Source organism: Rhamphochromis longiceps, linkage group LG13 (genome assembly GCF_057381845.1).
Source record: "Rhamphochromis longiceps isolate RC_006_pf linkage group LG13, R_longiceps_female_GT1.1, whole genome shotgun sequence".
Classification (NCBI taxonomy): Eukaryota; Metazoa; Chordata; class Actinopteri; order Cichliformes; family Cichlidae; genus Rhamphochromis; species Rhamphochromis longiceps.
In genome coordinates this window covers 29,277,091-29,289,519 of record NC_140569.1, presented here as the reverse complement: position 1 = coordinate 29,289,519, position 12,429 = coordinate 29,277,091, and the positions used below count along the sequence as shown (strand labels likewise).

At 44.3% G+C, this 12,429-nt stretch overlaps 2 protein-coding genes across 2 annotated transcripts; one reads left to right on the top strand and one right to left on the bottom strand.

The window, feature by feature from the left end:
* Nucleotides 1-203: 203 nt before the first annotated feature.
* On the bottom strand, nucleotides 204-8,811 carry pex13 (peroxisomal biogenesis factor 13). Its single transcript, XM_085428943.1, has 4 exons — nucleotides 8,513-8,811; nucleotides 1,667-2,385; nucleotides 1,279-1,401; nucleotides 204-1,110 (listed from the first exon to the last, which is right to left on the bottom strand). The coding sequence occupies exons 1-4, from the start codon at nucleotides 8,584-8,586 to the stop codon at nucleotides 725-727; spliced, it is 1,302 nt and encodes a 433-aa protein (XP_085285069.1). The 5' UTR covers nucleotides 8,587-8,811; the 3' UTR covers nucleotides 204-724.
* Nucleotides 2,427-3,790, top strand: LOC146656070 (uncharacterized). The gene is made up of 3 exons (XM_085428815.1): nucleotides 2,427-3,294; nucleotides 3,381-3,498; nucleotides 3,630-3,790. The coding sequence occupies exons 1-3, from the start codon at nucleotides 3,193-3,195 to the stop codon at nucleotides 3,788-3,790; spliced, it is 381 nt and encodes a 126-aa protein (XP_085284941.1). The 5' UTR covers nucleotides 2,427-3,192.
* Nucleotides 8,812-12,429: the final 3,618 nt, after the last annotated feature.

Genomic DNA, 12,429 nt, shown 5'->3' with positions numbered 1-12,429 from the left:
TCAAGTGCTTCTGCCATAAAGTCAGACTTAAAAACAAATTAAATGAAATTATATTATACTAATATGTCATTTAAATTAGCATAAACTAAACAGTTAGGTCCAAGTTTTGAAATTGAAAATCTTGACAAAATTTCTAACATTGTCACTTGATACCTTATAGCACAATGGACAAAAACGATTTTTAAATTATTTATTTTCATAATAATCATATTAAATATTCCAAAAATTTCTGAATGGTAACTGTTGAAAATGTGCAAAATTCGCCCCTTTCTTATTCTGAATAGATCAAATTAACGTCACAGAAAACTATACAGAAACCCAAACATGTGAGGGTCAAAACAAAATGTGATCACATGATCAAACAAAACACCTTAACTGTGTTCTTACACTGTCCTTGTACACATAATGTGCCAGTGCGCCTAAAAACACATTTTAGAATACTCATTTGTTTATTTTTGTAAAAGCTTTGAGTTTAAAAATAAAAATTCAGCTCAGATTTTCAGACGCAGTGAGCCTTGTGCATGGAAACAATTCTTGGCAAGTAATAAGAAGGTCCATACTGCGTTAAAAAAAATTGAATCGAAAATTACTTTAACAGTTCCTAATGAGGTCTGTGGATTGTCCACCACCCCAAAATATGAACTAACAGCAGATTATTAGTTAAGCTCCAGAGTTACACACTGAGCAAACCGCTGTTATGAATGAACATTTATGGACACAAAGATCATGGATCAGTCTTTTCAGGGATGTTAAGTGGTGTGTTGGAGGGCATGGTGGAGGTGGATGATCCCTGATTGAATGAAGCAGGTGTTTCCCTGTACGCTGACTCCAGAAGGTCCTCTGAGGAAGCCGAGGCAGAAGAAGAGGCTGAGGCAGAGGCAGAGGCGGGGTCCGGGGTAAAGCCTTGGGCTCCAGTTGTCTGCATTTGTGCAGCCAAGCTTGTTTGGGGTTCCTGTGTGTTCGCCCGCTGGGCCTGAGCGAGCCTCTCCATATCTGCGGCCCGGCGGCCTCTCCTCTTGCCGAGGATCTTAACGTAGTTGGCTGGGATGAGCCCTGTGGTCTCACCGTCCACACTGGCCAGGAGCCAGCCACGCACACGGGGCTGTAGCTCTACACACGAGGAAGAGGAAAACACTGTGATAGTTGTAAACATGGTGCACGCTCACACAAAAGAAGAGCCCTCATCTGTTATTCCCAAGATAAGGAAAACAAAAATAGAAGGTTTTTGGTCAAAGCACTCAGAATCAAATGTCCCGCAGCCAGTAAAAAGCTCATCACCTTTAGGAGCGAGGTTGAGCATCTCTCCAGCTTGCATAGAAAGCTCCTCCTGAGAAGCAGCTGTAAAATCATATTCTGCTCTGGCCACCACGTGGTCGTCCTCCCCACTTGCCCAGTTAGTGTCTAAATCAAGCAAGGAAACCGAATTAAAGACATTCATAATTTTAACTTGTTTTAATTAAAAACAAGTCCACTTGCTTTGTACTGTCAGTTGTAAAGTGACTAATGGCATATGGAGCTATGATACCCAATTTATTTGCCACAGAGTTACAGAAAGGCACATGATGTCATACAAGCAGACTCATCTTTACATGTGTATTGCAAACAACAAAACAAAATGTATCTTTATGAATATGTGAGTGCTTGCTGTTCCATCTGCAAGCCTTACCTTTGATTTCAGAGTCAGCAGTGGAGCTCAGCTTCCAGATAAGGTAGGGTACACCCAAGACTAGAGCAAAAAACATTAAGATGGGCCAGGATTTAACTGCCTGGTCCTCCATCTCTCTGGATGATCTCATACCAGTGGCCTCACTGGGGTTGGGCCACAGGGCTTCGACCTCAGGGTCTAGCCTCCGCCCGAGCAGCTTCTGCACCAAGCGGTACAAGTAGTGCAATGTGCGCACCAGAGCAAACTTTGACAAAACCCGGGTGAGGTGCACGCGCAGTCGTGTGACGTGGTTGACTACTTCCAGTACGGCACGGAAACCGTTATGTAGCGCAGAAAAGGTGGCGTCCATCATCATGCTTATTGAAGCAAACGCATGGACGATGCTCTCGATGGACTCAAAGGCACCGCGGCTACTTTCTTCTGCCTGCTGCACAAACCTGCTGGGGGGGACGTCTTCAAGGTGAGGTGTGTGTCTGTATCCTCCCAGGCTGTAGCCGCCACCATAGCCGCTACCATAGCCTCCACCATAGCCGTAGCTGTAAGGACTGTAGCCACCATAGATGGAGCTCCCATAGGGGCTGTAAGATTGGGAGAAGGAGCTGTAGGATGGACGGTAGGACTGCTGGACCTGACGAGGGGGCACCGGGGGCGCCATCCTGGGCAGGACAGAAGGGCCAGCAGAGGTGGAGGAGCCTCTAGCTAGTCCCAAATCTGTAGATCTGTTTGGTGACAACATAAAGATAGAATATCAGTAAAATCCACCCATAATTCATTGCAACATTAATTGAGCAAAGCATTAGTTCAGAAACGTCATGGAGTCAAGCTAAACCACAGTCCACAAACTGCTCAACAGCTCAAATATGTAAATATGTAAGAAAAATTGTGTACGTTTCTGTCCTGTGTACTGTTTGTTTGTATATGTGTCTTTCTGGCTGCTGTTACAACCAAATTACCCCTTGTGGGACAATTAAAGGATTATTCTATTCTATAGAGTGGCTCTCTTCCACAGCGTGTCCTTTGTCCTTTCTCCCTCCCCTCAACCCCAACCAGTCCTCAGAGGCTGCCCCTCCCTATACCTGGTTCTGCTGGAAGTTTCTTCCAGTTAAAATGGTGTTTTTCCTTCCCACAGTCACCAAGTGCTCGCTCAAAAGGGTTGTTTTGATCATTTAGTTTTCTCTGTATTACAATAGGGCCTCCACCTTGCCGTATAAAGTGTCTTGAGGTGACTGTTGTTGTGATTAATAGTGATGGGACGTTCTGTATCGAGGCTTCGGAGCGTGTGTCGAGTAATGGAGGGGGCGTTTCCGCGAAGCGCGTATCGAGGCTTGCTTCATTTATGGGAGGAGCTGAAAATGATGACGTCCGAAGCCTCGCTGCCCGGCTGTACCACGTGACTGGTTCATGAAGTGGTTCGAACTTTGCCGCGAGATATGACAGCGATATAAACCCCTCAGACTTCATTCAAAAATGTGGGTGTTTGATGGAGAGTTGCGGTTAGTGAGAGTTTGGAGACCGTTTGGAGGTTTATGAGAGTGAGGAGAGAAAGTCAGGAGAGAATGGAGCCAGCTAAGAAGAGGAGGATGTCCTCCCCTGTGTGGGAACATTTTGATCTTATTCCTCCCAACAAGGTATGTAAATTTCTACAGAAGATGTATTTTCATGATACTGATGGTGCAATACAATTTATGTTGAGCTGTCTTGACTTTTGTACAAGGTGAAGTGTTTGCTATGTGCCAGGGAGCTGGGATATAACAACAACACCTCATCCATGCTTAGGCACTACAGAGCTTTGCATGAGAATAAGGGGGACACCGATTGTGGAGCAAGACCAGGTGAGCCATCAAATGCAATGATAATATAGGATGCAGTAATGTTACTAAATGATATAACAATATTATACAGCTGTTATAAGTTACGTGTGTGATATTTATATTTGTGCTTTATCTTTATTGTCTTTCCTCAGGAGAACAATCTCAAATAGATGAAGACCTGGTCAGCATGGTGATTGAGGACTCCCAGCCATTTAGCATTGTGGAGGACAAAGGATTCAAAAGATTTGTTAAATCATTAAATCCCAGCTATGTTCTCCCCACTAAAAAGGTCATAAAAGCAGTGAAAATTTAGTTTTTACAGAATAAAATGTGAACAGGCAGGACTGAGGCTCAAAGCCTCAGTGTGTAGCTGTCCATACCTCAACGTTACAAAAGCACAACCACTGTCCACACCCCAACCACACCTCACCTCACAGTAAATGATCATTTCCATTTCAAGCATTTCCAAATAATCATTTCCCATACTGCCACTATAAATATACACAGTATACTGCCATCACTACAATATACATGTTTTGCACACTCCTTTTGTTGTTGACATTTACAGGCTGTGTGCAAAATGCCACACTCTTCAAATTCATGCCAGCTATTATTTTTACGTCCAGTAGGTGTCCTGCTAGAGCAAATGAAGCTTCATGAAGCTTCGCGTTGGGGTGAACCAATTGGATGAAAAGCTTCAGTGCTTCATGGGGCTTCATCTGCCCATCACTAGTGATTAATGCTATATACATAAACTGTAATTGAATTGAGTCAACTCTTCCTCCCGTCTCATCTCCAGCTCTGCTACTCTTCATCTGTACAGACTGTGGAAAATACACAGTAAATTCACAGTGCCGCTCACCATCAACCAGCAGCTACCGGCAACTTTTAGCATGGGATGTTTTCTCATGTGAGCTGACGTTATGAACCAGTCAACACACCTCAAATATCATTATCACAGCTCTGATTGTTCAGCTTCTCCAATCTGATGACCATATTCTCTTAACCTTAAAAGGCAAGTAAAATCGACGAGCTCTCAGCACTGGTACGGAGTCAGAGGGAATACCGAGAGTGTAGCCTGATGTGTTTCACCGAATCATGGCTGCACCAGGTCATTCCCGATGAGAATGCTTCCGTGGAAGGCTTCCACACTGTTCGGGCGGACAGGGACAGCATCGCTAGCGGTAAGCGTAAAGGAGGTGGGCTTGCTGTTTTAGTTAACAACCGGTGGTGTAACCCTGCCAACATAACAATCAAAGAAAGGATTTGTTGCCCGGACACTGAACTGTGTGCTGTTGGACTCAGGCCGTATTATTTACCCAGGGAATTCTCTCACGTCATCTTGGTGGCTGTTTATGTTCCCCCCTCTGCTAACCCCACAGCTGCATGTGACACTATCCACTCTGCCATAGCTCGGCTACAGACTCAGCACCCGAGTGCCTTTATTGTGATCTCGGGTGACTTCAACCATGTATCACTGGACAATACACTACCAACATTCAAACAATATGTGGACTGTCCCACCAGGGGAGAGAAAACTTTAGACTTACTGTATGCTAACGTCAAGGATGCATACAGCTCCTCCTCCCTCCCCCCACTTGGTAGGTCAGATCATAACCTGATTCACCTCACCCCCCGCTATGTGCCAATTGTGAGGAGGGAACCTGTGACCACCAGGACTGTTAGGAGGTGGTCAGAGGAGGCAATAGCGGAACTACAGGGCTGTTTCGAGGTGACCGACTGGGAAACACTCTGTGAGCCTCACGCCGAGGACATCAATGGGCTTACTGAGTGTATCACAGACTACATAACTTTCTGCACCGACTCCATTGTTCCAGCTCAGACTGTTCATTGTTACCCAAATAACAAGCCGTGGGTGACTAAGGACATCAAAGCCCTCCTCAACAACAAGAAGAGGGCTTTCAGAGGGGGCAACAAAGAGGAGGTGAGGAAGATCCAGGTGTTACTAAAGGACAAGATCAGAGAGGCTAAGGACAATTACAGGAGGAAGCTGGAGTGGAAACTCCAGCAGAACAGCATGAGAGAGGTGTGGAGGGGCATGAAGACCATCACTGGATTCAGGCCAACCAACAGCAGGGGAGCTGAGGGAGGTGAGAATAGAGCCGACGAGTTGAATCTGTTTTTCAATAGATTCGACACCACAGTGTCTGCTCCCACCCCCACAACCTCACCTGCAGTCAGCCTGGAATCCAGAGCCACACCACTGTGCCAGCCTCTCTCTTCACATGTTGCCTCCTGTGAGATTCCTGACACCCCTCCCCCACCCATCACCTTCACTCAATACCAGGTTGAGATGCAAATGAGGAGACTTCACTCAGGCAAGTCTGCTGGACCAGACGGAGTGAGTCCCCTTGTCCTCAAGGCCTGTGCCCCCCAGCTGTGTGGAGTCTTTCATAAACTGTTTATGCTGAGTCTGAGTCTGCAGAGGGTCCCGGTGATGTGGAAGACATCATGCCTCGTCCCTGTACCAAAGACGCCTCGTCCCAGTGGCCCCCAGGATTACAGGCCCGTGGCACTGACCTCCCACATCATGAAGACCCTGGAAAGGCTCATCCTGGACCAGCTGCGACCCATAGTAAGACCACATCTGGATCCCCTTCAGTTCGCTTATCAGCCTCGTCTCGGAACAGAGGACGCCATCATCTACCTGCTCAATCGTGTCTACACCCATCTGGACCAGCCGGCGAGCACTGTGAGGGTCATGTTTTTTGACTTTTCCAGTGCTTTCAACACCATCAGGCCGACCCTCCTGGGTGATAAGTTAGCAGCGATGCAGGTGGATGCTTCTCTGGTGTCCTGGATTGTTGATTACCTGACAGGAAGACCACAATATGTACGTCTCCCACAGTGTGTGTCTGACAAGGTGATTAGCAACACAGGGGCACCACAGGGGACTGTCCTCTCCCCCTTCCTCTTCACCCTCTACACCACAGACTTCAGCCACTGCACAGAGACCTGCCATCTTCAGAAGTTTTCTGATGACTCTGCGGTGGTTGGATGCATCAGCAGGGATGATGAGACAGAGTACCGGGCTGTGGTCGACTCCTTTGTCACGTGGTGTGAGCAGAATCATCTGCAGCTCAACGTGGCAAAGACCAAGGAACTGATCGTGGACTTCAGGAAGACCAGGAAACACTTGACCCCTGTTTCAATCCAGGGGGTCAGTGTTGACATTGTGGAGGACTATAAATACCTTGGAGTACACATTGACAATAAACTGGACTGGGCTAAAAACACCACAGCACTTTACAGGAAGGGCCAGAGTCGTCTCTATTTTTTGAGGCGACTGAGGTCCTTCAACATCTGCCAGAAAATGCTGAGGATTTTCTATGAGTCTGTGGTGGCCAGTGCGATCCTCTATGCTGTTGCATGCTGGGGGAGCAGGCTGAGGGTCGCAGATGCCAACAGACTTAATAAACTGATCCGTAAGGCCAGCAATGTTGTGGGGATGGAGCTGGACTCCCTCAAGGTGGTGTCGGAGAGGCGGATGCTGTCCAAGATAAAGACAATGTTGGATAACACCTCCCACCCACTCCATGACATGTTGGTCAGTCACAGGAGCTCGTTCAGTGAGAGACTGAGATTACTGAAAAGCACCACTGAACGACACAGGAAATCATTCCTGCCTGTGGCCATCTCCCTGTACAACGCATCCACTTAACACACTGTTTGCTGCTACAGCTACACATGTTTCTTTTCCAAATATTTATTTATAAGTGACTTATGTATGTATGTATGTATATATATGTATATATTGTACTATTCTTAGTTAGTGTATTGTCTGTCTTGTCTTAATGTTGGTTTAAAATGGAGCACTGTAACAAAAAATAATTTCCCCCAGGGATCAATAAAGTATTCTGATTCTGATTCTGATATGTTGATATGTCCAAAAAAGATAAAGATGTGTGCAGATTTAATTCCATTTCCCCCCTTAAAGTGGAAAAAAGTGTCAGGTGGGGGGGGGACTGATTGAACTGTGATTGTGGAATTTGCCTCACACTGGTGTGTTCACTATTGCTTGTTTGAGAATACTGCTGTATATACACAAATGCCAGCGGACAGCATAAACAAACTGTTGTACATATATTTTTATAATTATCCGAATATAATAATAAGACAATTAAAAAAATATGACTTGCAGCAGCAAGCGGAGGAGTTTAATCTTCTCTGGGTCTTGTTTACGAGTTTGGGAACAGGTGAGCAGAGGACTGACAAATGGAAAAAAACCAAAAAAAACAAGAGCTTCTCTAAGGGTGGCTGGCCTCTCCCTTAAAGACAGGGTGAAGAGTTCAGTTACTCGAAAGGGGCTCAGCGTAGAACTGCTATTCCTTCACACTGAAGAGAGGCAGATGAGACGATTTAGGTATCTGGCAAGGACGCCTCCTAGGTGAGGCGTTCCAAGCATGGACAACCAGGAGGCCCCGGGCCAGACCCTAGACGCTCTGCAGAGGCTATATCTCTATATGCATTTTCTGCAGGAAATTATCGGGCGAAGGAACTGAGTTTGTTGGCAAACAGCAACAGGAAGACAGCAGCTACATTTTCTTCTGAATTGACTGTTAACAACTACAGAACAAACAAAAATGCAATTCAAATATTTCTGGGGCTTTTATTAATTTCACTTGTTAACCAGAATTGCAACAAAACAAACAAACAAAAACGCTCAATCAACAGAAGAGAGAGAAATCTAGCGAGACGCACTGCCTAGGACACGGCCTCAGAGGACCAAACTAGCAGTTAGCCACTTATACGGCTGTGCAGATAAATAATTAGTTGCCGTTTTTGTTTTTGGGGCATTTTTAATGGCAACCAATTACTCTTACAATCGCAAACACGACTCATCGTTTTGCAATAATTTTCACCATCGTGTCAATTATTAAAACAAAATGTCAACTGTCGTCTAACAACTCCTGCACGAAGTGACAGCGACAACTTTAGCATTTCAACTGCGAGCAGCTGCAGCTGTAAACACGAGGGACTTCTCGCGACTGCAGCCCCTCCGAAATTCGCTCACCTGTAATTTAAAGGTGCACCAACTGAGCCAGGAATCCGCCTTTCCCATGGCCGTGTCGGGGGCTGTGAATCCATAGCAAAATATATGTGCACAGTACACAAATAATATAGAGCCCTCGCAGAATCTCCTTCCACTACTGCCTACCCGTATTTCCTCTTCTTCTTCTTCTTCTTTCTTACAGTTATATTGGCGGTTGGCAAACAATTGAAAGGTGCATTACCGCCACCAACTGGTATGGAGTATGGTCTGGAACGACGACAAAAAAAAAATTCTCAAATCCTGCCAAACAGGTTCCCCTCTTTTAAAAACTGAAATAAGGCCTGATAACTTTTACTTCCTGATTCCATTCGCAACAACTCAACCAGATCCAGTTTGATTTTTAGGTTACTCCGTATTTCCACTTCTCCTTTGGGTTTTTTTTTTTATCGTTGTTTAAAAACATAGAATAGACGCTTTACCGCCACCATCTGGTGTGGAGTTACACTGCAGTAACTGAGCTCTCACTGTCAAAAAAGTAGCCCAAAATTGGTGTTTGCCCCCGCGTTCCACTCCACTGTTCCACAGAGGAACCTTTTGACAGTGATAGCTCAGTTACTGCAGTGTGAAGTACTCTGTGGACCTGTAGTGTAATGTTGACAAAATGCATCATTTAAGTAAATTTTCTATCTATTATGCCAAAATATGACCTTATGCGGTTAATTTTGTGAGTTCTCTGACATCTGTGAGGTTAGACTTAACTTTTATTTTCTGAAATAAAATAAACAGGAAATATCTGTTTAAGGAAAAGTCTTAGTCTTGTCCAAGTCTAAATATTAATGCTGAGGTCTTTCTTGTTTCTTCATGCACATTTCTAATGCTTTCCTTTAATTCTATGAAATCATTTTTGGTATTTGAAAGTCTTTTTACATTTTATTCAGAGCTATTTTCTCTGTTTCTTTCTCTGTGTTTGCTACCTTTCCTTTCATTTCTGCCTCAAAATGCTCCTGGACAAATCATTGTCCTTTGTGGCTTCATTTTAAATCTGGAATCTTAATTTTATTTCATTTTATTTTAATTTAAATCCAAATGCCATCCATATGATTAAAAACTTCCCCACTCTTTGTCCTTAATGTCTACAGTGTTGCCTTCTGGTAGTACATTCCCCTCCTGACTCCTTTCCCTCTCTTTGTTACCATTTACACTTCTTCCAACTACAGATCCCACACTTGATGGTGACTTGTGGTATTGGCTCAAAGTTGGCCTCTAGTGATCAACAAACTCCTGATGAAGGCTCTCAGGGTCCTGTTGATCTTGTTAAACTTTCTTGGATGTCTTCCACTGTGATGCTTACTGGTTCCTGTTCAGAGAGGTTGCTGTGGTCTGGTCTTAGCTCTGCTAGCCACTGAGCATTGTTGTTATGGGTCCCTTCTCCCACATGCTCTTCCAGTATTACTCTATCTCCAGTCTCGGTGGCACTGTTTTCATATTGTTCCCCTGCACTGAGTGTACACCTTGGATGGTATAAATTTCCCTCTCTCCCTGCAGGCGGTCTTTATCCTTCATCCTCCGGTCCTCTACCAGATGCTCAAGGCTCCTGCGCAGTATCTTTGCTGTTCCTAGGACTGCGTCTGATCTCCTAGAGTGACTTGCCCAGGTTGGGGGGGGGGGGGGTCACTGTACCGAGTAGTCAGATTACCTGATTACTGAGACCACTGTTGTCTTTATCCTCCACATCTTCTCAAGCTATTCTCCCAGCCCTTGGTACTTGTTGAGCTTCTCGACTTCCTTTTTCCTGATGTTGCTATCATTCGGTATAGCTACATCTGTCACTACAGCCATCTTCCACTACTTGTCCACCACCACTATGTCTAGTTGGTTAGCCATTACCAGTTTGTCTGTCTGTATCTGGAAGTTCAACAGGATGTTAGCCTGGTCATTCTCATCCACCTTAGGGGGCATCTCCCATTTTGACCTTGGGACTTCCAGGCCGTGCTTGGCACAGTATGACCTGTATGATACTATGCCAGCCACTTGGTCATGACATTCATGACATTCCATGTATGCCCTGACTGCTAGCACCTTACACCCTGCTGTTATGTGCTGAATTGTCTCAGGGGCATCTCTACAAAGCCTGCCCCTGGGGTCTTGTCTGGTGTGGTGTATATATTTATACACCACCATATATACCGTATATATATATACAGACCTGAGTCAAAAATTCAGTATTTACAGGTAAAACAGTCATTACACCCCTGAGAGGGGAAAAAAAGCAAAGGCAGACGAAATTGGGTGACGTGTGAGGTCATCTCAGAATGTCATCAACTTAAAAAACATTTGCACCTTGTGCTTTTGTCCAACAGAGGGTGCTGTGACTCATCAGATAAGACTGACGCAGTTCTGTGGGCTTTAATATTACAGATGAAAGGGAATTTCCCCTGTTTGTACTCTGTAATTAAACAAAGAACACGTTTTTGTTTAAAAACCATGGTTTTACTAACTAATATGCAGTCATTTTTAATATAATCTGACGAGAGTCATCAACACGTTGCTGATGTTTGGATTTTTATTACAAAACCTATAACAGGCAGTCAGAATGTGAAATGTGAGTGAACAGCTTTTGGTAACCAAAGAAAATACTACACTACAAAGTCTCCTGTCCCCACTCTAATGCACCCAAGATGACACAATTTCCTCTATCTAGACAGTAAAGTTGCTAAGACCTGATAACATCTCTGTGTTATCCTCTGTAACCTGCTTAGCAAAAAGAAACAACATGCCGCTGACACAGTTTCACACCTCTGACACTAACAGAAGATGGATACTTGTTTGCCGAGTAGAATATATATCTATATATATGTCTATATCTATAGATATAGACATATATATATTAGCATTATAAGACTTCTGTTGTCAGAAATATTGCTGACAGCAGCTTCAAGATTTGACTTTTAACCTGTTGTGTGAGATTGGCTTGAGGATGCGTTCACTAGCTCTCGGTAACGTCAGTTAACTGAGGGGGTGATCTGTGACTCCGCTGCTGTGAGCGTGAGCAAAGGAGGTGTACAGTGTGGTTTAAAAAACCACTAAGAACCAGGAGGGAGTCCTGTGATGTCAAGCACTGTTGGTGCATGTGGGTGGGTGGGGGTGGGGTGTGCGCAGCATTGTCACATTAGATTCCTTAGGGTGGGACTACAGAAAACACCAGTGTGATCTCACAGCGTAGGTGTACAATACCGAGGCTGCCTTTTTGTGGCGTGATGGTGTCAGAATCCAGGGCCAAAGGTGCGAATCCAAGTCTCTGCCTGTGGTGACACTGAGTGGGGGAAGACTGTTGAACTGATGATGCTTCTGATATTTAGGGGTTCGTGCCATGCAACTGTGACCTGTGACCTTTTCAGATTGTGATGATATTGGAAGAAGAATGATTTTTACACTTGAGTTAATTCACAGAACTAAAGATATTTAATTTATTACATGCTAAAAGGTTGTGGATTTGTAAGTGTGATTGTTGGTTGTAAAAATACTGCATCTGCCACTCTTCTGGGAAAAATCTAATCTGGAACTTTTTGTAAATCTTGTCCCACATGATGCCAAACATGTTGGGTTGTATCAAGCTTGCATTCTTTGGTAAACACTTTTTGATGATGCACAAAAATGCTGTAACACCGAAGCAGGACTGTGAAAGCAAATTGAAAGAATACTATTATCGAAAGACAGGTTTTTCAAAATAAGGGTTAGGTAACCTCTATGGCAGGGATGTCAGATTCATTTTACGTTGTGGGCCACAGGCAACTCACTTTGATCTTAAGTGAGCCGGACCAGTGAAACGCTCCTATCTGTCACATTAAATACACTTTAAACATGAAAGTAAAAACATTAAATACACTTTAACTACACATTTAATCCCTTAGATATTTTGATACAAGAAAAAGAAGAGC